The sequence below is a fragment of the Hemicordylus capensis genome, chromosome 2, assembly GCF_027244095.1.
Source record: "Hemicordylus capensis ecotype Gifberg chromosome 2, rHemCap1.1.pri, whole genome shotgun sequence".
Lineage (NCBI taxonomy): Eukaryota > Metazoa > Chordata > Lepidosauria > Squamata > Cordylidae > Hemicordylus > Hemicordylus capensis.
In genome coordinates this window covers 246638864-246665853 of record NC_069658.1, presented here as the reverse complement: position 1 = coordinate 246665853, position 26990 = coordinate 246638864, and the positions used below count along the sequence as shown (strand labels likewise).

General features: G+C 47.4%; 1 protein-coding gene across 1 annotated transcript; it reads left to right on the top strand.

Moving 5' to 3' along the window:
- Positions 1–1890: 1890 nt before the first annotated feature.
- Positions 1891–26124, top strand: LOC128343924 (uncharacterized). Its single transcript, XM_053293356.1, has 7 exons — positions 1891–2026; positions 7638–8605; positions 9886–10015; positions 11236–11994; positions 12120–12503; positions 24647–25223; positions 25308–26124. Exons 2-7 carry the CDS (start codon positions 7838–7840, stop codon positions 26122–26124), a joined length of 3435 nt encoding a protein of 1144 aa, XP_053149331.1. The 5' UTR covers positions 1891–2026; positions 7638–7837.
- Positions 26125–26990: the final 866 nt, after the last annotated feature.

Here is a 26990-nt window from a genome sequence, read left to right as displayed (position 1 = left end):
GGTGCATATTTCCCAGAATAGGGCATTTGAAGGCTGAAATTCTAGGCATGCTACCTGTGAGTACACCCCATTGAATTAAGTGGTGCTTACTCTGGAATAAACAGGTATAGGTGGGCTGCAGGGCAGGCATCTGCAAGGGAGGGGGTGCAACCCATGGACAGGCCCTGTCATGTTATTTTAAATACGCATTGCCTGAGCATCTAACCACAGGTGTTGTATTCTGAAAACAGCTGATGCAGCCACTTTGTGGAAGCTCACGCAAATCTAGGTGGCATTAACAGAGGCCTAGTGTCCAGATCACAAGGAGGAATTGTTCCACTCTATTCTGTGCTGGCCAGGCCTCACTTGGAATATTGTGCCCAATTCTGGGCCCCACATTTAAGAAAGATGTTGATAAACTGTAATGGGTTCAGAGGAGGGCAACCGAGATGGTGTGGGGTCTGGGAAACTAAGTTCTATATGAGGAATGGTTGAAGGGGCTGGGCACACAGCTCAGAGAACACAAGATTAAGGTGATCGATGCCCGTTCTCTTCAAATATTTGAAGGACTGTCGCATAGAAGAAGGAACAGGCTTGTTCTCGCTTGCTTCTGAGGGCAGGGCTAGAGCCAATGGGTTGGAATGTATTTATTACATTTAATCCTGCTCTTCCTCCAAGGAACCCAGCATTTTGTACATGGTCATATTTATCCTCACAACAACCCTGTGAGGTAGGTTAGGCTAAGAAATAAGTGACTGGCTCAGTCAACCAGTGAGTTTCAAGGCTGAATGGGGATTTGAACTCAGGTCTCGCCAGTCCTAGTCCAACACTGTAACCATTGCACCATGTGACAAGGAAGCAGATAGCGGCTAGGCGTAGGAGGGATTTCCTAACTGTAAGAGCTGTTCGGCAGTGCAACAGTTTGCCTTGTGCAGTAGTGGGCTTCCCTTTGCTTGATGCTGGACAGAAGCTGGATAGTCATCTGTCATGGACTGACTGAGCAGGGGGTTACTCTAGACTCTAGAAGACCTCCAAGATCCCTTCCAACTCTCAGAATAATCGAATTTGATTTGAGACTGGTCAGTGCCTGAATAGGAAATTGCTGGCAAAGCTTGTGTTTACTCCCTTGAATTCCACCTAGGAGGGGCAAGTGGAATATAAAAGCAATAAATATTCCACAGATTTGGAAACACTTGTTTTGCAACTGATGGATTTTTCTATGCAACATTTTTAATCAGACGGGCAGAAATTCAGTAGGTGCCACTTCCCCTTTCCACCGCAGCATGGAGAGGCACGGAGGTGGAAAACTCTGCTTTTGGATTTCTGCTTTGACTAGCCTCTGTTTTGCAATCCTGACCTGACCATTAAGGTGCGGTTCTTTTGCCTCCTGTCCCTGCTTCTTTTGTTCTCAAAATCCTGCAGATTTCTTCAAGCTGATGCTAGTCAGAGTCTGTGGCAACGTCTTTTAAAACTGTATATTTTAATTCTTCCTCTGAGCAACTATGCTGGAGAGAAAGTATCATTTTGAAAGAATGCTGCATTTACTTTGTTTCCAATGAAAGGTATTGTCTAGCTGTTAAATCCCTCCCTTAAAACCCTCGCCTTCCGCCTAGACTAGGCTTTCCCCCCCATTTCTGCCCTGCCCACTGTCTATTAACCCTTTCCTATCCTCTATCTTTCTGGTTCTTTAATCCAGAGAAGAGAAAACAATGAAAACACCAGAGAATCCACTTTCTTTGATGCACTTGTGCTCTGGGTCGAAATTAAAGGGCTACAGTCAAACAAAAGGAAAACAGTTCTAGTCCAGACATTTAAAAATATTTCTTTCTTGTTCCTTCACATGAGGTGCTGGACGGGTTAAACCGATAGAGGACTGTGTTTCCCAGAGAGGACAAGAAACTTGAGCTCTAAGAGCCTCTTAATACTCAAGGCCCTTTGCTGATGGGAGGAGAGAGAGACTGTCGGTCTGGATCTGGAGTTCAGTTTTTTTTTCTCAATAGAAGCAGCACCGAAAGAAGAAAGAAATGCAAAGGAGGCTACACGGAGGGTAAGCGATGGGGGTGCAAGCCAAGGGAGGTGCATCTCCCCAGCAGATAAAAGTAAGAGGAGAGGCAGGAAACTGCCAGGAGAGGCATTCTGACCTCCCCCCTCGCATCAGGGTGAAAAGGAGAGGTTTTGTGTGGCTGATCCCTGCTAAGCATGGCCTCTCTCTCTCCGCCTGGACAATGGCAGAAGCTGTGGCTGATCCCAGATCAAGTACCAGGCACAGGAATTATTTCTTTTCTCTTCTCTCTCTTTTTGCCCCTTTTCAAAACTAGGGAGATTCTGGCTTTTCTGTTGCCCTCATCTAGAATAACTGGACCTTTTATACCGTAGGCATACGAAGAGAAGGCACCTGAACTCCTGAATGGATTGGATCCTGAACTGCCACCACATTTTCTGGCTCTGTACGTTCCCACATTCTTTGCAAGGGATGTGTAAACACACTCTCTGGTGTGAAACACTCCCTGCTATTAGAAAAGCAGCACATCAGCAGAGCAAGGTTCAAGCCTAGAACCGTAGCAAAATCCTCTCTTTCTCCCTGTTGTGCTTCTTTTCCCAACATCTGGACCAAGAGGGCACTTGTACAACAAGCAAAGTTGTGCACCCACAAAAAATGGCATAGTTGCACAAAATCCCATCATTGTGCCCTTGCGTATATGATCCCTGCAATGGATAGAAGAAGAGGCTTCCCAGCAGGAGGTGCACCACAGGTTGTGCACTTTGCTGCACATGTACATGGATGTTTGTGTGAGGGCAACATTAGTATAGAATGCAGGCTCCTGCCTTAGCAAAACTAGCTTGCACAACAGCCTTATGCTAGTGCAACACATTTGCACAAGCCCTTCAATAGGCTGGATGCGAGCCCTTTTTCATTACTAGGGCTATAATACGTCATAAACCATTGTGATTTTGTTATTAAAAACAATTTGGCTTGACTAAAAAGGTACTCAGATTAATGAACAGCAAAGTCTTAAAAATTGTACTTTAAAAAAAAAAAGACAAAAGATTGCTGTCAATTAATTCAAGTGGTAAAAAGGTACTTGGGTTAATGGACAGCAAAGTCTTAAAAATTGTACGTATTTCTAATATGTGCTCCTAAAAACCACAGAGGGTTATTATCATCTTAAGACACATTCTTCCCTGTGTGTAGGGAAACAGGAAATGCCTCTTTTTAAAAAATCTTGGCAAATATGACACCATCTTCCAAAGAGTTTGTGTGTTGCTTTACCCCCCACCGCGTGCAGAGTTAGGCAGATTTAATCAATAAACTATCAACAATCAACTAAAATAATCAACTATTGGATGGTTTAATCAATTGAAATTTCTTTTCATCAGGTGGCAGGTGTATGTGTGTGTGTGTGTGCGCGCGCGAGGGATTTGCACAAAACCAGTTTGCCCAGTTTGATTTGAATACAAACCAGATTTGAACCGGACAGGGCATGTTCAGGCTTGGCAGCTCTTGAGCTGGACCTGGCCCGGTTCAAATTAGAACTCATTTAGGCCCGGTTCGAGGATGGCGGGGTGTGTGTGTTAAAATTGGGGTTTTAAAATAATGACTTACCGCCCTCACAGCACTTTGGCCACGGTGGGGGGGGGTGGCGTTCCTGGCAGCTCTCCTTCCCCACACTGGCCTCCCTAGGCTGTTTTGGCCCATTTGGGGGATGTTCCTGCCCTCTGTGTGCATGTGGTTGCCATTTGGGGGGTTGCCGCCCATGCATGTGGGCCAAAACCTGGCTGCCATATGTGCAGAGGGCCAAAATGGCCCTCAAATGGGCCAAACTAGCCCAGGGAGACTCAGGGGGAGGCCAGCAGGTGGAGGGGGAACTGCTGGAGACCCCCCTGCCCCGGCCACTGCTGCATCCTTGAGGCCACCATAGCCCTTGGCAGCAGTAAGTCATTACTTTTAAAAACCAATTTTAACGCCCTCCTCACCCCCCTGGAACTGGGCCAAAACCGGCCTGTGGGTTTGGTTCGACCTCGGACCAAACCGGACCCAGTTCAGTCCGAGGTTGAGCATCTGGACCACCGGTTCAAATTTGAACCCGTTTGCACACCCCTAGTGTGTGTGTGTAAACAAAACACATACACACCCACACACCCTTAAGAGCCACCACCAAAACACCAGGCAAATATGGAGTTTTGTAACTGATTTACAAAGCTGGATTACTGTAACGCACTCTAAGTGGGGCTGCCCTTGAATAATATTTGGAAACTGCTGCTAGTGCAAAATGCAGCTACTAGGATTTTACCTGGAGCTGCTCACTGGGTCACGCCATCACGCCAATTTCGAAAGAGCTACACTGGCTGCCAATTTGTTTCTGGGTCCAATTCAAGGTGCTGGTTCTGACCTTTAAAGACCTTATTGGTTTAAAGCCCTTAACAGTTTGAGCCCTGGGTACCTGAGGGACCATCTGATCCCAAAGGTTGCTGCCCTCTTGAAGAGGTCGTCTGCAGGGGCTCTGCTCCAGGTGCCGACAATGGGGGAGTCTCAGCTGTCGTGCACACGGGCAGGGCCTTCTCAGTTGTTGCCCCCAGACTCTGGAATCTGCCCGCTCCTTAATCTCCCTCACTGTTTTTAGAAAGCATGTGAAATCCTGAGGTTATTCTCACGATGGGGGAAAACCAGGCTCCTTTCGTGGGTGGACCCAGTGTTTCTCCGGCAGCTAGCCCACCAAAGTAGCCCTCCCCTTAACCCAGGTTAGCGCAGCGTACCGCTAACCCGGGTTTTCTGATCATGTGCCACCACAGCTCGGCTCCACGCTGCAGCGACACACGAGGAGACCTCTGCCGGGAGGCTCAAACAAGCCTCCCGGTCCCAGGGGTCTCCCCAGAATGCCCTGCACACTTGCACGGGGCATCCTGTGTCTTCTGGGAGCCGGGAGGCCCCTGATCCCCCACCTCCCCAACTGGCTCTGTGACAGAACTGGTAATCATGTGGGTGGCCAATTGGCTGCCCAGGGAGGGCTCGGCGATTGTCTGTGGGGTGGGGTAAGTTAACCCACTCTCCCCGCAGACCCTCTGGAAGGTCTTCTCACCGATCGTGAGAAAAGCTTCCTTGGCTTTTTACCCAGGCTTGTATTTGATGGTTTCTGTTGCTGTGGCTTTGTATCTTTTGTAATCATAATGTGCTTGTTTTTTTAATCTTTTCATCAAATTTATAGTTTTATATTTTAGCTACTATTTTAATTGTGTAATTTTTGTAGTCTTGTTTTAACCTTTGTGTGAACCTGCCTTGAGATTGTTTTAATGAAGAGCAGTATAGAAATTTGTTTATAAATAAATACATAAATAAATAAATAAAATTAAAGTATTTGTACCCTGCCCCTCAAGTTCAATACTAGGAAGATAGGAAGCTGCCGTATACTGAGTCAGACCATTGGTCCATCTAGCTCGGTATTGTCTGCACAGACTGGCAGCAGCTTCTCTTGGGGCAGCTCACAAAGAGTAATTCTATTACCAACAATTTTAAAGCCTTCTGATCAACTAAAAAGATGACATCTTGTTTTAAAAGAAAATAATAAAATCACTTACAAGATTAACCCATTAAATGCTGCTGCCCTAGTATACCTATTGGGGTGGCACAAGGTATTGTGAACCGCCCCAAGACTTTGGTTTGGGGCGGTATATAAAGGTGTTATATAAAAAGATAAAATAAATAAAGACTATTGTGATGCCTGAGGCACGGCACAAAATGCTGCCTTTCCCCATGACCTTGGCAGGGGCCAACCCCTTTCAAAACCACCCCTTGCCAACTTTGAAAGTGCTTGGAGGTGCGGAGAACAGGAAGGTTGCCGGCAGCCTCCTCTTCCCTCCTCGTGCTTCTTGCAGTCTTTGCAAGGAGGGTGAGGAAAGGCACTTGCAAAGTTTGAAAGGGTGACATTTGTCCCTAGCCATCTGCTGCCTGAGGGGTTTGCCTCACCTTGCCCATGAAACATAGAGTAAACGGACCTTGCATTCTGCAAGCAGAGAGAGGCCTTCCTAGCTGCTACTTGAGCAAAGCAGCACTTTTTAGAAGTGACGATTCTCTTTATTGAGCAGGGGGAGAGCAACTGGCCCTTTCCAGCCCCAGCACAGCATCCCTCCAGTGGCTGTTGCTGGGGTCTGTTTCTTGTTTAGATTGTGAGCCCTTTGGGGACAGGGAGACATCCTCTCTCTCTCTCTCCCTATGTAAACTGCTTTGGGAACTGTTTTGAAAAGTGGTATATAAATATTCGTTGTATCTATTTTTGTATGCCTTTCCTGTCACGGATCTCCTGGTGCCCGACACTCCACTCTATGCACAGTTTAGCTTACTGGAGACAGCTCCATCTAACTCAGTATTGTCTACACTGACTGGCTGTGGCTTTCCAAGGTTTCAGGCAAGAGTCTTTCCCAGTCCTACCCAAGGGTGCACCTAGATAATTTGGGCGCCCGGACCACCCAGCCGAGGCCCCCCCACACACAGAATGACCCCCCCAACACAAGGCCCCCCCCAAACCTCCTCTAGGGGGCCCATCGCCAAACCGCCATTTGTTTTGTTTTGTTTTAATCATTACCACAGCCAAGGGGTGACTGTGGGGGTGTGTGTGGAGCAGTCCTTTTCCTCTCTTCCCCCCTCCCCTGGTGGGGGTGGGGGCCGGAGCGATGCTGGGTGTGTCTGTTCAGGCCAGTGTCTTCTTCCAACTGCAAAGTGCGCCTGCACCGTTGACGTCATGGGCTTGTGATGATCTCAACTGTGCAGGCGTGCCTTGCAGTTGGAAGATGATGCTGGCCCAAAAGGACAGGCCCAGTGTTGCTCCAGCCCCTGCTGGGGGAGGGGGGGAAAGACTGCACCGCTCCGCCCCCCCCATGGCCACCCCTCGGCCCGGTAATGATTAAACAAACAAAAACAAAGGGAGGCTTGGCGGGGAAGGCGTCAGGTGGCCTCTGGAGGCCCCCGGCCATTTAGAGGCCCCCTCGGACCTTGGAGGACCAGACCAGGTCCCCAAGGTCCAGTGGTTAGAGTGCCTCTTGTCCTACCTGGAGATGCTGCCAGGGATTGAATCCGGGACCTACTGCATGCAAAGCAGATACTCTGCCACTGAGCTGCGACTCCTGCTCTGGCTTGAAATACTGGCCTCTTTTATGAAGTAGATTTCATACTCCTGATGTTTGCAGCAAGGATCCGTTTTTTACATACTCTACAAATCAGGGCTTCTTTAATAAGGAAGATAGATAGATAAACTTTATTGTGGTCTTTGACCAGTACATTGATAAGGAAGGGAAATGTCAGCATTCCAGGGGGGCTGGGAAAGCTAAGTATTGGCAAGTACATATCCCAGGACTCACTGAAGGGATTTTAACTATTTGCAAGATACACTTTGAGTCTTCTCTCTTGAATGAGAGAGGGAGAAAGAGATACAGAAAGAAGGCCAGTGTCCAGGTAATACTTCCCCCTCCCCAACTAGCCCATGTGATTAAGAAATGGGGTGTATCTTTCCCAGACACTCTGACATCCTCCTGACACATTCCTTTATTGCGTGGTGGGCAGTTTGTCCTAACCTACATGCTTCCCTTAAGCAAGAGGGGGACCTTTTGGATGCTTTAACTGAGGAGGATTGCTAAGATGGATTCCTGTTTTCATTCCCATTCTCCAGGTAGACGGCCCTGTCAGCAGCCATCGAGCACTTCGCCGTGGAGAATTTCTGTGTGCGCTCCTGAGACAAAGATACCCCTCATCACTGCCTTTGCTACCAACTTTAAGCACAGAGAAAGCCAAGGCCAGGCACTCCCCAAAGCCTCTGTATTTGCAGAGAAAAGAGTGTGAGAGAAGGCCTTGTGGTGAGGCTGTCCCAAGATGGCCGCAAAGCGCAGAGCGACCCCTAGCCTTCAGTTCCAGGGCCCCTTGGAGCAGATGGCTCGGCGGGGGATGAAAATGGAGGATGAAGAGGAGGAAGCTGAGAATGCTGAATTGGAGGAAGGGTGGAGAAGAAAAGGAGAAGCCTCTCGCAGCTCCCGCGAAAAAGATGGAGGGCTCCCCAGAGGCAGAGCAGCACAACAGAAGGAGCACCATAACACAGGGCGCTCCCCTCGCTCTGGGTGGAGGAACCCTCGGCTGTCACGGACTGCCGAATGGGAAGACAGACAAGGGTTATCGCCCTCTCTGGAGGGGCCAGCGGTTGCCCGCCAGTGGCCCAGAAGTGGACGGGCCAACCGGCACCCTCCAAGCCTCAGTGGGGATGCCCCAGAGACCCACAATAGTTTGGACTCTGGGGAAATTGGTGAATCTGGTATGGTGAAAGTGAAGGAAGAAGTCCTAGGAGACGACTCCATAAGCATGGAGATGAAGCGCCAGCGTTTCCGGCAGTTCCGCTACCAGGAGGCTGAGGGCCCCCGCGAAGTCTGCAGCCAGCTCTGGTATCTTTGCCACCGGTGGCTGAAGCCAGAGAGGCACACCAAGGAGCAGATTCTGGAGCTGCTCATCTTGGAGCAATTCCTGGCCATCCTGCCACCGGAAATCCAGAGCTGGGTCCGGGAACATGAACCGGAGACTTGTTCCCAGGCGGCAGCCTTGGCAGAGGATTTTCTGCAGATGAAGCGTGATGCTGAGAGGAGGGAACAGCAGGTGAGGGAATAGTTCATCCTTCGAATCAGGGGAGAGCAGGGAACATAGACATTTACTGTCTGAACAGATTATGCCATTCAGTCTAATTATCAACATCAATTCTCTGTGGAACAAAAACACATAAAAGTTGGTTTTGTTTCAAGCATCTTGTTGTTGTTGTTGTTGTTTATTATAGCTCAGTAGTAGAGCATCCATTTTGCTTGCAGAAGATCCAAGAGTCAATCCCTGACAACTCCAGGTAAGGTTGGGAAAGACTCTTGCCTGAAACCCCGGAGGCGACCTGTTGCCAGTCAGCATAGACAATTCTGAGCTAGATGGACCAATGGTCTGACACAGCATAAGGCAGCCTCCTGTGTTTCTAATGACCTATCATGAGTGCCACCTCAAGCAATTTGGAAAGGCAGGATACCAATTAATAAAATATTGTTCCTTCTAGCTCAAAGTGCCTTCTGGAAGGTTGGAATCATACATAGTGTGAGGACGTGGCATCTTGAGATGGGGCTGAAGCTCACTGGTACAGCATAGGCCAGGGTTTCTTAACCTTGGGCCCCCAGATGTTGTTGGACTACAACTCCCAGAATCCCCAGTCACAAAGGCCATGTCTGGGGATTCTTGGAGTTGTAGTCCAACAACATCTGGGGGCCCAAGGTTAAGAAACCTTGGCATAGGCTATGCATCCAGGAGCAGTCAGGTTCAATCCCCAGCATTTCCAGATAGGGCCAGGAAAGACCCCTGACTGAAATCCTGGAGAGCTGCTACCAGTCAGAGTAGATAGTTTAAAGCTAGACGAACCAAGGGTCTGACTCAGTAGAAGGCAGCATCACAGATTCATCAGCAGCATCCATAGCTCAGCCATAGAGCACCTGCTTTGCACGCAGAAGGTTGGGCTCAATCTTTAGCAGCATCTCCAGGTATGGCTGGAAAAGACCCCTGCCTGAAACCCTGGAAAGTTGCTGCCTTTCAGTGTAGACAAGATTGAGCAAGATGAACCAAAGTTTGGATTCAGTAGAAGGCAGTTTCCCATGTAACCCGTGGGAACAGTCTGTAGCTCAGTAGAGCACCTGCTTTGCTTGCAGAAAGTCCTAGGTTCAATCCCTGCTGTCTCCAGACAGGACTAGGAAGTTCCCATCTGCAACCCTGGACAGCTGCTGTGGGTTACTGTAGACCATCCTGAGGTAGATGGACCAAGGGTCTAACTCACCATAAAGCAGTGTGCTATGTCCAACTTGGCCTTTGCTTCTGAGTTTTAGACTAAACCGGATCCTTGGTGCTGTTTTCAGGTGCTAGGACTGTTTGAAATGGACAATGCGGATTCTCCTGAGGCTGAGCAGCCTTCATCAGACACTGGGCCAAAGCCCCTATTCAGAGAAGCCAAGCAAGAGGCTGATGAAGAAGAGGCCAGCTCTCTGGGTAAGCATTTGGCCGTTACTTATTTGTTTTGCTTATTGATTCAAGGTATCTGGTTCTGGTTCTTGGACTGAACTTCAACCATGACACTTTTCCTCCTGGCTGCCTGTGAACCAGGTTGCTGCTCTGCAAACAGCAAACCACTAAGTCTCTAACAGCCAACACTTGCACAAACAGGGAGTTTGGGGCCTCTCTCATGGGCCAAGATGATGGTGTTTGGTTCCATTGCCCAGATTTCTCTTGAAATGACATCCTCTAAAGTGTTTGCAGACCCTCTCTGTTTTGTGTCATCCGTTAATAAGATACATCTACAGTCCATTCCTTCACCCACACATATTGAACAGCGGACTTGAGAATGGGCATAGCTACCATTGGGGGGGGGGAGGGATGGGTGTCCAGGGGCCACAATATCTACGGGCCACCTGCCATCTCCCCTGCCCTCCCTTCTAGCACCCCTGCTTTGTGTGCTCAACCCCGCCTCGCAATGGCCGCTCTTCAGTCATGATGCCTTATCACTGTGCCGGCTCAGTGAGACACCGATGCCAATGTGAACAAGCATGCATTGAAGAGGCTGCCTTTTGTTGCTGGGACGAGGGCAGCCCTGCCTCACCAAGCTGGCATGACTGGCACAAAGTTGGGACTGAGCGTAGCCATCAAGTTGGCCAGATATGCTCACAACCCAACAGGTAGGCACACCCACCACCACTGCCCAATGAAGGTGGGGGCAGCATCTCCTAATCTTGCTCCAGACCTTGCTAACCCCTTGGCCCTAGGTGATCCTCTGCTAGAAAAGTCTGAATGCTTTTTTTTTGCCTAGGTGAAATGATCTTTCATAAACACTTCTGGTAGCATACCTTCAAGGCTGATGAATGCCAGCAGCTTTTCAGTATCTTAAAACCCACAGTTCCTTCCCACTCAAAGCAATGGAGATGGCCTACCATCATTTCAAGGCATGTTAACTGTTTAGGGAAGCAGGGACAACATGCTTCCTTTTGAGATCTTTCAGAACAAGGGCCATAGAGGGTGGGAAAGTTTGCTGCAGTTTTATCAAATAGCAAAAGCCAACTCAGCTGATGAGTTGTGTTATGAGTGCAATGGCCCTATATAGAAGGGCATCTCTCTTTAAAAAAAGAAAGAAAGAAAAACACAGAAGAGGTCCTAAACAGGTCCTTAGTTCTGAGTGTAATCAGAATATCTCCCCCTCCCCCTCCTTGATCCTACAGGGACGCTTGGGCAGGTGGAACCGCGGGCAGGTGGCCCCCTTCCCCTCTACCCAGAGGAGGGTAGCTCTGATGATGAGGGCCTATTGGACCTTGTCTATGCAGCCAACCTTGAGATCCACAGCAGGCGGCCACCCCGACGGACCCGCCTCATCCGGATGCGCACCCACGAGCTCCAAGTGTCCGATGAGGAATGCCTGACCCGCTTCCGACTGGACCGCCAGGCCATCCAGGACCTGTGCACCCTGCTCGCACCCTACTTGGACGGGGCCTCTGCAAGCCGCAGACACATCCCCACCCTACAGAAGGTCTTGATAGCCCTCCAAGTTCTGGGGACTGGCTCCTTCCAGCGGATGACGGGCGACAACCTCCGGGTGTCCCAGTCTTCTGTTAGCCGCTGTCTGGATGCCTTCCTGGAAGCCATGCTCCGCCATGTGCATGAGCACATCACCTTTCCTACCACCGACTCGGAACTTCGCCGCACCCGGGAAGCATTCTTCGACATTGCGGGCTTCCCGAACGTCATCGGGATTGTAGACTGTACTCACGTGCCCATCATAGCGCCAGCGGACATGCCGGCACTCTACCGCAATTGCCACAATTTCCACAGCCTGAATGTGCAGGCCACCTGTGATGCGTCAGGGTGCTTTACCCATGTATTGGCGAAGTTCCCCGGGAGTGTCCACGATGCCCGGATATTCCAGCTGTCCCAACTGCAGAGGCTACTGGAGTCGTGGCCTGAAGGGAAGGGATGGCTCTTGGGTGAGTGTTTGGGGGTAGTGTGGGGAATGCTGTTCTGAGGGGAGGGCCACAGTGAAGATTGCACCCCATGAGATGGCCGCACCAGGGTGCTTTGTTTTGCTCACAATGTGTCCTTTTCTCCACAGGCGACTGTGGCTACCCCTTGCGTCCTTTCCTCATGACACCTCACCCCGATGAAGGCCCAGAACCTGTAGCACGATACAACGCTACCCACGAAACGACACGGATGGTGGTGGAGAGGGCCTTTGGGCAGCTCAAGATGAGATTCCGCTGCCTCCACTCCACTGGGGGCCGGCTGATGCTACGCCCCGAGAAGGTGGCCAAGGTGTTTGTGGTGTGTGCCATGCTGCATAACATGGCCCTGCGGCGCCAGCTGCCCATCATCAATGGTGGACAAGGGGTGGACACCGAGGTCCCTGTGCCTCCATATCTGGAAACTGATGGTGTTGTAGAGCAGGATCCACGGGGGGCAGATGTGCGGGAGCAAATAATCAGCACTTATTTCTCACAATAAATCCAACTTTCAATAGATAGCTTTTGGCTGGTTGTGTGTGTATGTCCTTCGGGGTAAAGGATGCTGGGAGGAAACCTAAACCTATTGTGTTGTATTAAGCTCTCCACTCCCACCCTGTGGTTGAAGCTTGGTCTTGTGGGGTTTCCCCCCAAATGAATGTCCTTGGGCTGATGGAGGGCCTGATAGACCACAACACTTGGAGAGGTGGGGTTGGATCATATTGGCTAGTGACTCTGGCTTTGGGAGTTTCATATCTTACCTTGTGGCTAGGCTCACTTGAATGAGTTACCCTAATCTCGTGCCATATTTGGGCATTACTAAACTTTGCTCTAAGTTGTCTTTTTGAACATACTGATTGAGGGGTGAGGAATGTGAGGAGTGAGGAAAATAAACCAAAGCTACCACTCATTGTTATAAGGAGAGTCTCTTTCCTAATAATCTTTCTTCATCAATTTCGAAATCTGAAAAAGCAGCATCCAAAGTAAGCTAGTCAGGGTTAAATCCAACGGCAATTAATGGGACTTAAGTTAATCATGACTAACTCGTTTCATTGATTTCAACAGTGGTTATAATCATGACTATAGGCTGGATACTGCCCAGTATTTTCACTATCAACAAGAACAAACCAAAACCAAAATGGTATCAACAAATATGCCATTTCAAAACACATTGATATGATCAGAGATCCAGTCTGAAAAATTTAATTTCAACTCAGCCCAGTCAGACTCAGTTATCTATGGTTCTTATTGTTAGAAAGCAAACCAGAGTAGGTTTTGCTTGGCAGAGGGGGAAGGATTAAGGTGGTTTCCAGCTGGCAATAAAGTGCGGGATCTGTAAACTTTTCCCAAGCATGGTCTTACTTGCTACGCAGAAGCTCTTTCAAGCTTCTGTGCTCCCTTCCAGCTTGATCTTTCCCTCTGTGCACATGCCAAGAAGGGACCTTGTGCCATTTTTACAGCTTCACCTGCTGGCCATCTTGCATTCTGAGAAGAACCTATCCATTTTCCTCAGTCGCTAGAAAAATAGTAATTAGAAAGGGCTGGGTCTTCTTGGAATGCAAGAGCTGACCAGCAGGTGGCACTGTGAAAAACACACAAGATCCCTGCTTGGCATGGGTAAAGAGAGTAAGAACATACTAGGAAGGACTGCAGAAGTCTGCAGGGGCATCTGTACAATGAGCAAGATCGCTCCTGGAATCTGTGCAAAAGCCTATTACCATCTGGAAACTCTCTAAATTCCCATCCCAAGTGAATATAGAGAGGTCAGTCACACAGTCAAAAACTGTATTCTACCAGGTTTGGGAGCTGTGTGTGCTCCTAATTTTTGGTTGTGTGGAAGCAAGTTAGGAGGAAAACCTGGGTAGAAGTGATTGTGTGGAAGCAAGATAGGAGGAAAAGCTACTCAGGGTTTCTTCCTACCTTGCTTCCACACAATCACTTCTACCCAGGTTTTATTTTTACCTTGCTTCCATATAACTGAAAATTGGGAGAACACACAGCTCCCAAACCTGGGTAGAATACAGTTTTTGATTGTGTGAATGACATGAGTATTGCATTTAATCAAATTAAGCACAAAGAAGAGGGTGCTGGCGAGTATGTGAAGCATTCAAGACTGTGTGCCTTTACAGCTATTCATCTATTAAACCAAGGGCTCTCAAACTTGGGTCCTCCCCAGCAGTTTTTGGACGACAACTCCCGTCATTCCCAAAGGCCATTGTGGGAGTTGTAGTCCAATGGCATCTGGGGACCCAAATGTGAGAATCCCTATAGTAAACATTTGTCCCCCATGTGGAAAAGGTAAAGTTGTGCCGTCGAGTCGGTGTCGACCCCTGGCGACCACAGAGCCCTGTGGTTGTCTTTGGTAGAACACATGAGGGGTTTACCACTGCCATCTTCCGTGCAGTATGAGATGATGCCTTTCAGCATCTTCCTATATCGCTGCTGCTCGATATAGGTGTTTCCCATAGTCTGGGAAACATACCAGCAGGGATTCAAGAAAGCAACCTCTTGCTCCCTAGGCAAGTTACTTCCCTGCTGTGCCATTAGGTGGATTCCCCCATGTGGTAGGGCACATGCTTTACAGAAGATCCCGGATCCAGTCCTGGCCTCTCAAGCTAAAAGGGTACTGGGGTGGGGAAAACCTCTGCCAATTGCCAGTCAAAACAGACGCTATTGGGCTAGCTAAGGGGTTCCCAACCTTGGCTCCCCAGATGTTGTTGGGGGGCAGCCATTTGCCCCTCTTTCCAGGAGTACTGAAAGTCCTGTCTCCCCTGAGAGGAAGGCAAGAAAGGAGGTGAACATAGGCCTTGTCCTCAGCTCCTGAAAAGACCAACAGCCTGAGGCAACGTTTGGTTAATCTTCTGTCCTTTCCTTGTTTTTAATATTGTAAACTGCTGCAGAAAGGAGGTATAAGAATGCAGCCAACAAATAAATAAATAATAAAGTGCCGCCGTCCCCAGCCACAATGGTTGATGGGGAGATTAGGATCGGCGTCTGCTATCCCACCAGGAGGTACAGCTCTCGAGACTTGGGGGATAAGGAGAAACCAGCTCCCAGCACCATGTGTATGTTGGGGAGAAGCAAAGCCTTTGAGATGGACAGGGATGGAATCTGGAAGCGGCTTCCCAGTGTGCTCTGTGCTCCAGAGAGAAGAGAACAGGAGGGAGGAGAAACTCCACCTGCTTTCCTGCTCTGCGTGCTTCCGTAGCATTGCCCAGCTTGCCCTTTTTATTTCAATGGGACTACCTGGAGTAATTTTACTCATCATGAGGCTTTACAGACAGGTCTGTTACCCCAAATCCCCTCCGGAAGAGAGTTCGGCACACCAGCCAAACTTACCCTGAAGTACATTTGAAATCCTTGGAAGCACTCCACACACAAATCGGGCTTTATCTTGCAAATTCTAGCTTATCTCGATGTATTTCTGGGTTTTAAAAATGCTGATTTTAAGCAGGTTTATCTGAAAACGCCAGAGCAAATAGGGAGAGACACTGATGTAGAATCATTAACATGAGAAGAGGGATACAGTCTTTAGGAACGCAGATACAGGCTTCAGAAATATCTCTCCTCCACCCCCCATTGGCTAGAAGGAAAACATGGAGGCATGCAATGTGGAAAGGTAAAGGTAAAGTGTGTCGTCGAGTCAGTGTTGACTCCTAGCAACCACAGAGCCCTGTGGTTGTCTTTGGTAGAATACAGGAGGGGTTTACCATTGCCATCTCCCACGCTGTAAGAGATGATGCCTTTCAGCATCTTCCTATATCTCTGCTGCCCAATCTAGGGGTTTCCCATAGTCTGGGAAACATACTAGCGGAGCTTCAAACTGGCAGCCTCTGGTTTGCTAGTCAAGTCATTTCCCCGCTGTGCCATTAAGTGGCTATGCGATGTGAACCTGCACCAAAATAAAATCTGAGAGCAGAGGGGAGGGGTTGCTTCCCTCAATGCCACGAGTGTAATTTGAAGTGGCTTCGCTCAACATTTACCCCGCAGCATGAGGCCATGTGCGAATAACTCCCTGTCATCATGTCAGCGATGGTGTAGTAGTTAGAGTGCTGGACTAGGACCGGGGAGACCCGAGTTCAAATCCCCATTCAGCCATGAGACTAGCTGGGTGACTCTGGGCCAGTCACTTCTCTCTCAGCCTAACCTACTTCACAGGGTTGTTGTGAAGGAGAAACTCAAGTATGTAGTACACCGCTCTGGGCTCCTTGGAGAAAGAGCGGGATATAAATGTAAAAATAAAATAAATAAATAAATAAATAAATAAATAAATATTATTATACTTATAAACCCCTTTTTCACAAAACTATTCTCAAAGCAGATGATGAGAAAAAAGCAGGTTGGCTCCCTGCCCCAAAGGAACTCATAATCTAAAAAGGAGAAACAAGGGAGACACCAGCAACAGCCACTGGGAAGGACGCTATCCTGAGCTGAATAGGGACAGTTGCTCTCCCCTTGCTAAATATAAGAAAGCTGCCATTTGAAAAGCTGCATCACATGTCCCAGTTGGCAGGTGTGATGCCCAAACCATGTGTCACAAGGGGGCCTGACCCCAAAAGGTTCTCTGACCCCAAAGGGCTCACAATTTAAAAAGAAGTACAAGTTAGACACTAGCAGCAGCTACTGGAGGGATGCTGTGCTGAGGCTGGATAAGGCCAGTTGCTCTCCCTGTTATATATAAGAGAGGCAGCACTTGAAAAGCTGCATCCTGGCTCTGTTAGCAGAGTTATAAATATTATTTAGAATATATTTATTCTACAAATACAGAATTTTGTGGAAAGCTCTTTTCCACAAAAAATGTTCTCAAAGCAATTTATGTAGCAAGAGGGATGACAGGATGGTTCTCTCTCCCAGAAGGGCTCACGTCAGGATTAAAGAACACAAGGGAACACTAGGGGACACTAGGAAGAGACACTGGGGGGACATTGTGCTGGACTGAATAGGGACAATTGGTCTCTCCCCATGCTAAATATAAGAGAGCAGAGCTGCCATTCCAAAAGTTGCCTCTTGGCCCAGTCAGCAGGGGTGATTTCAAAACTGTGTGCCACAAGAATATGAACATGACGAATATTTACGTACCACTTTTCCACAAAAGGTCCCCAAAGTGGTTTACAAATAGATAGATAGATAGATAGATAGATAGATAGATAGATAGATAGATAGATAAAAACTAGCTTAACCCATGCAGAGCATCTGTGTGCTAGTACTTGATTGCTTCTCTCACCGCCTGCCACAGCCCCCTCATCTCAGAGATCTCCCCACCCTCACGTGAGCTGCACTCCTGCTCCTCCTCCTCCATCCCTTTACTCCATCCCCCTCACCCCAATTGGTCACAGTTGCAGCGTTGCTGGTGTCTATTGGCCAAGCTGCAGCCCCCTATCCCCAGAGACCTCCTCACCCGAGCCCCACTCCTGCTACTCACCACAGGAGCAGCAGCAGTGGTTGACTGGGCCCTTCCTTGCTGCTGCCACCACCACCACAGCCGCCCATTCCCCTCAGGCCGCTGACAGGCTTGGGGCCGGGCCCATCCCTCACCCTTCCTTCTTTCTCTCTTTCCCTCCCTTCTTTTTCTCTCTCCTACACTCGCTCTTCCCTTCTGTCTTTCTTCCCCCTCCCTTCTCTCTCTCTCTCTTTCTCTCCCACTTTCCCTTCCTGAGTTAACAGATCTTGTTCCCTCATCTAATTCACACAATGGCAGCCTCCTCCTGAAGGGTCTCTTTCCTCCCTCACGACCCCTCTCTTCGCAGACCTCTGCCTAATAATAATAATAATATTTCTATACCGCCCTTCCAAAAATGGCTCAGGGCGGTTTACACAGAGAAATAATACATAAATAAGATGGATCCCTGTCCCCAAAGGGCTCACAATCTAAAAAGAAACATAAGACAGACACCAGCAACAGTCACTGGAGGTACTGTGCTGGGGGTGGATAGGGTCAGTTGCTCTCCCCCTGCTAAATAAAGAGAATCATCACAGTAAAAGGTGCCTCTTTGCCAAGTTAGCAGGGGTTGGCAATTATCCTTTTATATAGATAGATTCCTCTCCTCTACAATCAAGAACATCTTCCGACCAGTAACAGTTGCATTCCAACTGACCTTAACCATCACAGGCTCCTCCTCCCTATTTGTGTATGGAATCCCCAGTGCCCAATCATCATGGTGCTTCTGCTCTCACAGGCTCCTCCACTCTATCTGCATATGGAATCCCACTGCCCAAACAGATGCTTCTGCTCGCGAACTCTCACGGGAGCTGCCATGCATGGGATTAGCCAGGGTTACGCCTTAGAGAATTAGAGAGAGAGAGAGAGAGAGAGAGAGAGAGAGAGAGAGAGAGAGAGAGAGAGAGAGAGATGGCTCTCTGTCCCAAAGAGCTCACAATCTTTAAAAAAACCCATAAGATAGAAATCAGCAACAGCCACTGGCAGGGCCACTGAGAGTGGGTTTGGGTACCGGTTAAATAAAAATTTTCGGGCCAATGGCACCCAAACCTTTTTCTCCATGTCAACATCATCAAGAGAAGGTATAACCTCCCTCAGGGCCTGCCTGGAGGTGGTAATGGCGGGATCAAGGATAACAAACTTAGACTGAATCCAAATAAGACGGAGGTACTTATTGTGCGGGGTCAGAACTCGGGAGACAACTTTGATCTGCTGTCTCTGGATGGGGTCACCCTTCCCCAGAAGGAACAGGCACACCATCTGGGAGTGCTTCTGGATCCAAACCTCTCCCTGGTGTCTCAGGTTGAGGCAGTGGCCGGAGGTGCTTTCTATCGGCTTCAGCTGATATGCCAGCAGCATCTGTTTCTTGAGATAAACTACCATAGAACAGTGGTACATACAGTGGCCTCCAAGGGTCCAGTGGGGCCTCCAGGGTGGGCTCAGGTCGTCACCCTGTGCCCGCCATGCTGCTTCCGCACCGAACTGCCAACATCTACCTTAATTTTAGCCACCAATGTGCGCGGCTGGGGGGCAGGGGGTGAGCCGAGCAGGCCTACCCCCGCCCCATGGCGGAGGGTGGCGTGGCCGCTGGGCCTGCCCGTCTGGCCCAGCAGCCCTTGAAAATTGTGAGGTGCTCCAGCGTGCCAGTGTTCTGCTCACCCCCCGCCCCCCGGTCATGCACATTGGCGGCTAAAATTAAGGTAAATGTAGGTGGTTCAGCACAGCGGGGCAGCAGAGCGGTGAGCACAGGGTGGTAGCAGAAGGCCGCGCCAAAATGCAAGGGGGCCTCATTGTGGGAGGGGCCTCATGGCGGGGATGGGATGGGCACCAAAATTACTTAGCTAAGGGTAAGGGGACAAGTCATGCTTGCTACCACAAGACCAGCTCTCTTCTCTCAGAGAGATTCTCTGTGTGAAAGGCCAAAAAGATGCATTTGCACTACACAACATACACTACTTCATATATGCTTTTTGCTACACAGAGAAAATTTATCTGTAACAAGATGCTGCTTTTGTTGTCCTCAGAGGCATATCTAGGGGAAATGGTGCCTAGGGCAAGCCCTGAAATTGCACCCCCTGTCCAAACAAATGACACCCATCTTTCAGATAACTTTACCATAATATCCGCTGAAAAATACAAGTCAAGCTCGTTAATCTTTTAATATTTCAAAAACTATTTAGCAGTGGACGTAACCAGACAAAAAAATGCTGGAAAACTACAAATTTCAGTATGCTGGGGCTCATGAAATACCCTATGTGGACGTGTACTTGGGAAACTAAACAGAAGTTCCTGTCTAATTCTCTACTATGCATTGTAGCATCACTATTACATAAGTTTTTAAAATAAATGGAGAATTTGACTTTTCCCAGATACTCTGAAAATAATTAAAGGATATGCAGAGTAAACTGTGTCACTGCTTGGAACATATTCTAGTATTTCAGAAAGACAGTTAAAATGAGAGAAAGAGAGTAAGAAACTCCCAGTGGGCCTTAATACTAAGGATTTCACACAGATTCAAAGACAAGCTCACCATTAATAGCCATATTATTAAGATATCACATTTAACTCACTTATCACAAGAAGCAAAGTAAGAGCAAATGAATACAATGGTAGCTCATAAGCTTCAGCTCAGTATTCACAAGCCCTGATTCTCTGTACATAGTGCCAAACTGAATATGTGTACAGTGACATATTATTTTAATTAATTTTTTTAACCTGTAGCCCATTTGGGGAGCTTCCTAAAGGCCGTGGGGGGGGGTGTCTGCAAAAGTTCCCCCTCCCCCCACCAACCTCTTAATTCACTGCCACAGCCCATCCCGGGCTGATTTTCAGGCCTGTTTGGGCCTGCAAAGATCAGCATGATGGCCATTTTGGAGATCGCCATGCATGTTCAAATGGCCTCTGCGAGGCCTGGCAAGGCCTAGGGCCTCGCAGGGACCATTTGAGCATGTGCGGTGGCCATAAAATACATTTTTTTAAAAAGGCAGCTGAAAACAAAATGGCCACCGTGCATGCTCAAATGGCCTCTGAACGGCCTAGCACCTCGCAGAGGCCATTTGAGCATGTGTGGTAGCCATTTTGTTTTCAGTGGCCATTTTTTAAAAATTCATTTTTTAAAATGGCGCCCCCCTTCAAGTGGTGCCTGGGGCATGTGCCCTGCCTGCCCCATACTAGATACGCCCCTGTCCACAGAACATTCCAAGTGGCAATTTTTGAGATTGCACAGACCCCGGGGACATATTTTAGGGATATACAGAGGACTTCCTGGGGAAGGGGAGAGCATAAAAAATGGTCTTGTCCCTGCTGCACTGGTGCAGTTAGTTAGGAAGTTCTGTTATGCTGCTCTCTTGCTGTACCGGTGCACCCTTGCTGAATTCATCAGCCAATGTTTCTAAGAAGCTATCTTCAATTATATCTTTAATTTCCCACAAACCTGCCCTGGACCTACACCATGGACCCCCCGGTTAAGAACTCACAGTCTACAGTAATTGAAGCCAGTGTTCATCACCATCTCTTGTGTCAGTGAATTCCAAAAACTAATTGTGGAATACTTTTGTGGAGAAATACTTGTTTCTTTCCATCCCAGGCTAGATCACACCCCAGTCTTATCTAGCCCAGCATCCTCTTTCCTCTCTTTCAACTCTCCCAACAACCTTTCTATCAAAATCCCTTGCAGGAATCAATGGGCAACATCCAGACCAAAGGAATCATGACCAAGTCCCATTGAAATCAACAGGACTTCAGTTAGTCTGGATTGACTTCTCTCATTAATGCAGATGGTGCTTTGTCATGTCTATTTCCTAACTTGCCTACATTTCCTAACTCTAAGAACTGTTCAACAGTGGAACTGTCTGCCTCATGCAGTAGTGGGCCCTCTGTCACTGGGTGCTTTCAAAAAGAGGCTGGAGGGTCATCTGTCAGGGATGCTGCAGCAGTTTCCTGCACTGACTAGAAGACTAGGGGTGGACTAGAAGACCTCTAACGTCCCTTCCAGCTCTAATATTCTATGGGCAAGTTTTACATCTGCTTCTCTAGTAAACACAAATAAATCTTATGTTTGTTTGACTAAGAACAAGAAACAACTCCCTTTCCTCTTTCTCCTTTCCCTCTATTTTCTTTCTCACTCTACCCCCACACTCTCTCTATAGGATCCTCACTGGGATGAACTTCTAAATAACATAACATAACAGATTATTAGATAGAACAGAACAGTGAGCTCACACACAGCACCAACGCGGAGGTTCAGCCAAGTGGTCAGAGTGCCAGGAGTGTGCGCATGGCCTACCTCCAGTCTCGGGAAGAATATGCCAAGATTGACAGGTTCGTACAATATGCCAAGACTCGGCATATTCTGCCCTGCTTGCAGAATGGAACTGTAATTAAGATTTGAAGAGGTCAGGTTCCATACTGCAGGCAGAGAAGAACTGGCTGAGATAGCTGGGCTCATACGACATGCCCATCTTGGGATATCCTTCCTTGTACATGAGCCAGGTCAGTACCATCTGGCAGAATGAATGCTCATTATGATTTTTGACAAGGTCTTCATCCTTAGAGATGGAAAATAGGTGATAACCACAGAAATCACCATCAGCCAATTACAAAAAGCAGCTTTACTGGGAACAGCCTATATTCTGTGACGATATCTATAACAACTGACAATAAAATTCAGCCATCCCAGGTCTTTGGGAAGGACTCAATGTCTGGATAAAACAAACCAGTCAATAACACCTGTCTGACTGTGTAAACAAGAAATAATAATAATAATAATAATAATAATAATTATTATTATTATTATTATTATTATTATTATTATTATTATTATTTGATTTCTATACCGCCCTTCCAAAAATGGCTCAGGGCGGTTTACACAGAGAAATAACAAACAAATAAGGTTTACACAGAGAAATAACAAACAAATAAGGTGGATCCCTGTCCCCAAAGGGCTCATAATCTAAAAAGAAACATAAGATAGACACCAGCAACAGTCACTGGAAGTACTGTGCTGGGGGTGGATAGAGCCAGTTACTCTCCCCCTGCTAAATAAAGAGAATCACCACGGTAAAAGGTGCCTCTTTGCCCAGTTAGCAGGGGTATAGCATTGCAATACTTTAAACTTTTAGTGTGTGAGCATGCTTCTGTTGTCCTGATGACCATTGGACCTGCGGGGGCCAAGTGTGAAATGGTGTTTTAAAAGCTTTTAAAACGGTGACCCTCACTATTTTTCAAGTGGCGGCCACTTCAGCAAAACACTGCAGTGTGATACTGTGCTGACCACTGTGCCATACTTCTTTTCTCAGTGCTAGGAGGGCCCTTTAAGAGAGACAGAGTCCTCTCTTAAGAGCTCTAGAAATAAAGCACTGGGAAGGCTATACTTCCCAGTATACTGTGCATGCCTTCCAAGGTGGTGCAGGATAGGGGTGTGTGAACTGGTCCGGTTTGAACCCCAGTTTGTTTGTTTAAAATATTTATACCCCACCCCTCCAGTACATTACTGCATGGGGCGACTCACAACATTTATAAAATAATTACAATATAAAATCAGACTAATAAAATTAACCAAATTAAACAAATTAAAAATCCAAGCTAAAACCGCAATCAGAATAAGCTTTTAACATTTCAAATTAAATTATTTTGAAAGCTAAAAGTTAAGAATTATAAAAGCAAAAAACTAAGAATTATAAGAGTTTGACAAACCAGGGCAGTTCAAGTAGACCGGACCTACTCGAAGGCCCAAACCAGGCCGACCCGGGCTACTCTGGAGGAGGTCGGAAGGGGTGGGGGGGTGGGAGCTGCCCCCACCCCTGCTGCTGCTGATTAAAGTAAGTAGCCCTGATTACCCTCCTGTACCCTCTAGCTCTAGGAAGCCCCCCTGCCCCTTTACTCTTAAAGGAGAATTCTCACTGGATTCCTCTTTACAAATAGATGCCTGAATCGGTCCATGAATTGGTCCAAACCAGTCTGGCGGTTGAACCGGACCAGGCCGGTTAGAATCCGAACTGAACCAGCCTGGCCGATTCCATGCACATCCCCAGCACAGGGGCTCAAGAGGGTTCTGTTTCTCTAATAAGAGCCCTCTGATGGTAGGCAAAGTGCAGTATGCATGGTCACTTCTGCATAGTTCCAGGGAGACGGTGCAGAGTATTCAGCTTTGGCTGAAGCTTCACAAAGGCCCACTAAATAATTACTTGGGGATCTTAGGGCTGATGGGGGCTGCCACTAGCCCCTGGGCCTTACCATGAAGAACACTGTTTTAAAAGTTTAAAAAACACAAAAACTGACAATCAATGTTGCCAGGGGAATGGAAATGAAAATCGGCAAGAATGTTTTCCAAAGATTACCCCATGGAGAGAATACAACCATTTGTTCATTGTTAAAGGTAAAGTGTGCCATAGAGTTGGTGTCCTGGCAACCACAGAGCCCTGTAGTTTTCTTTGGTAGAATACAGGAGGGATTTACCATTGCCTCCTCCCGCGCATGAGATGATGCCTTTCAGCATCTTATTTATTTTATTTTATTTTATTTTATTTAACATACAGTATTTTTATAAAGCCTAAAACGCAAGTTCTCTGGGCGGTTTACAACAAAACAATAAAAACAACCAATAAAAAGATTAAAACATTTCAACAATTAAAATGTAAAACATTAAAACTATTGCTGCTGCCTAATATAGGTGTTTCCCATACCAGTGGGGATTCGAACCGGCAACCTCTGGTTTGCTAGTCAAGCCATTTCTCCACTGCGCCTAACTCTTTCCTCTGTGCAAAAATGACTGTAACTTTACCTTAATCGTATGGGGGTAGGGATAAAGAAGGAGTGATAACACATAGAAAGCGGTAAGTGCAACAATGGTATCACCTAAATCGTTGCCAAACATCACTAGGAACCTTCATCCCCTGAGATGGTACTGTACTGATGGCCAAAATGTGTGGGTGTGGCTCATGGACTATCCTGAGGCCAGAAGTAGGGCACACGTGTATTCCTCGGCTTTGGCTGCTCAGCAAAATTCCAGGCTATGCCTCAGCGCTATGCGTGAACCTGATGTTATGAACTAGTCTGGGTTTTGCCCAGTTCTTGTTTTATACACTCTATTTATTGATCTTTCCTAACTGCCCCAAAACGTGAGAACCGATTTCTCTCCAATGTTTGTTTGATTCCTTCTTTGACTGTTGCGTGTCATGATTCCTTCTTTTTTCTTTTTCACAGCAAATGATGTGTGGTTGAGTGAGAAAGAGGAGGAGGAGGAGAAGCATCAGCCCCTAAGGCTGGAGGAAATGGGGCCACATGGGATGCTATGTGGAAGAGATACACAGGATGCTTCCCAGGCTTATGAACATGGAGAGGCCTCTGAAATGCAGGAAAAAAGACAATCTGTCCCTGCTTTGGACATCTGCAAGGTTACAATGCCAAAGAGTAAAAATAAGAAAAACGCAAAATCCAAGGAACCATTTTGTCAGAGCTTAGGCCTTAAAAGGCACCAGAGCACCAACACAGCAGAGAACCCAGATACCCGTTTGGACTGTGGCGAAACCTTCCATGAAAGGTCCAGTCTTCTTATACACTCTAAAACTCACACGCAGGAGAAACTGTACAGGTGCTTTGACTGTGGGAAGAATTTTAGTAAGAAGTCACGCCTTAATAACCACCGGAGAATCCACACGGGAGACAAACCATTTAAGTGCTCTGAGTGTGGGAAGACATTCCGGGTGAGCTCATTCCTGACCCTTCATCAGAGGATCCACACTGGTGAGAAGCCATACTCCTGCCTCGATTGTGGGAAAGCGTTCCGTGTCAAATCGTGTCTCAGTGCCCATGAGAGAACCCACACGGGCGAGAAGCCATACAAATGCTCCTATTGTGGGAGAAGCTTCAGTGTGAGAGCAAGCCTGATTGCCCATGAGAGAATCCACACGGGTGAGAAACCCTACAAATGTTTAGAGTGTGGCAAATGTTTCTGTCGGAGTTCAGATCTTTTCATCCATCAGAGCAGGCACACAGGTGAGAAACCATATCAGTGTTCTGTCTGTGGGATAAGGTTTGGTGAAACATCGAAGCTCATTACGCACTACAGGATCCACATGGGAGAAAAATCGTACAAATGTTCAGAATGTGGGAAGAGCTTCAGTCAGAGCTCATACCTCAATAGCCACCAGAGAATCCACACTGGTGAGAGGCCCTACAAGTGCTCCGAATGCGGGAAAACCTTCAGAGTGAGTTCGTGCTTTAGGAAACACCAAAGAATACACACGGGAGAGAAACCTTTCCAGTGTCCTGTATGCGGGGGAAACTTCAGCGTAAGCTCACGTCTCAATGTGCATATGAGAATTCACAGTGGAGAGAAGCCACACAAGTGCTCAGTGTGCGGGAAAGCATTTGGGACAAGGTCAAATCTCAGTAGGCACCAGAGAATCCACACTGGAGAGAAACCTTATGAATGTTCCGTCTGTGGCAAGAGCTTCCGTGGGAGCTCTAGCCTCATGGCGCATCAGAGGACGCACACAGACGAGAAGCCATACAGATGCCTGGACTGTGGGAAGAGCTTTCGCCAGAGCTCCGATCTTACTACTCACCAGAGAGTCCACACTGGAGAAAAGCCATATGAGTGCTCTGTGTGTGGGAAGAATTTCAGCCAGAGCTCCAACCTGAGGAGCCACCAAAAAACCCATGCAGGAGCAAGTAGCTAGGACAACCACACAGCTAAGCATTACTTTTCTACATTAAAAGGGCCATTTAACAGATTGCCTACTCTTTCGCCTGTCCCATAGAGGAGTAAATACTACTACTACAACAAATATTTATATACCTCTCTTCAACCAAAGTTTTCAAAGCGGTTTACATAGAAATATAAATAATACATAAATAAGATGGTCCCCTGTCCCCAAAGGGCTCGCAGTCTACAAAGAAACTTGTTAGACACCAGCAACAGCCACTGGAGGGATGCTGTGCTGGGGTTAGATAGAGCCAGTTGCTCTCCCCCTGCTAAATATAAGAGAATCACCACTTTTAAAAGGTGCCTCTTTGCTCAGTTAGCAGGGATAAATATCTAATCCCACCTTGGCTATTGATTTTTTTTGCAGATTTCCACAAGCCAACAGTACAATTGAAACAAACAGGGAGTTATCACTATAGAAATCCAAGGATCAATGACTTTTATAAAAGTACTATTTCAGTGTTTTAAACAGGTGCAGATACCAAAAGAAAGCTGAACCATAAGCCACTGGCTTATCTCCTCTCCTGCTTCCCAAGTAGATCTGAAGAAAGACCCCCCTGAGTCTGTTTTATCTGAACTGAAATTTAAAGAAAACCAAAGCTCTATCAAATTTAGAGATACATACCATATTATTCAACTGTTCCTATTATTAGAAACAGGCTAGGAATCAGCATTTCAGCTTAAACCTTTTACAGCCAAGTTTCTAGTCCATAAGAGTGAAAGTGTGTGAGCAAGGCCTAGTAACATCTCAAAATCTGTTGTGTGTCTGTGGCATTGGACTGACCAAGAGGTTTAGTCTTCCAAGGAATGAGGGTGAGAGAACTTCCTTCACAGTTGTTT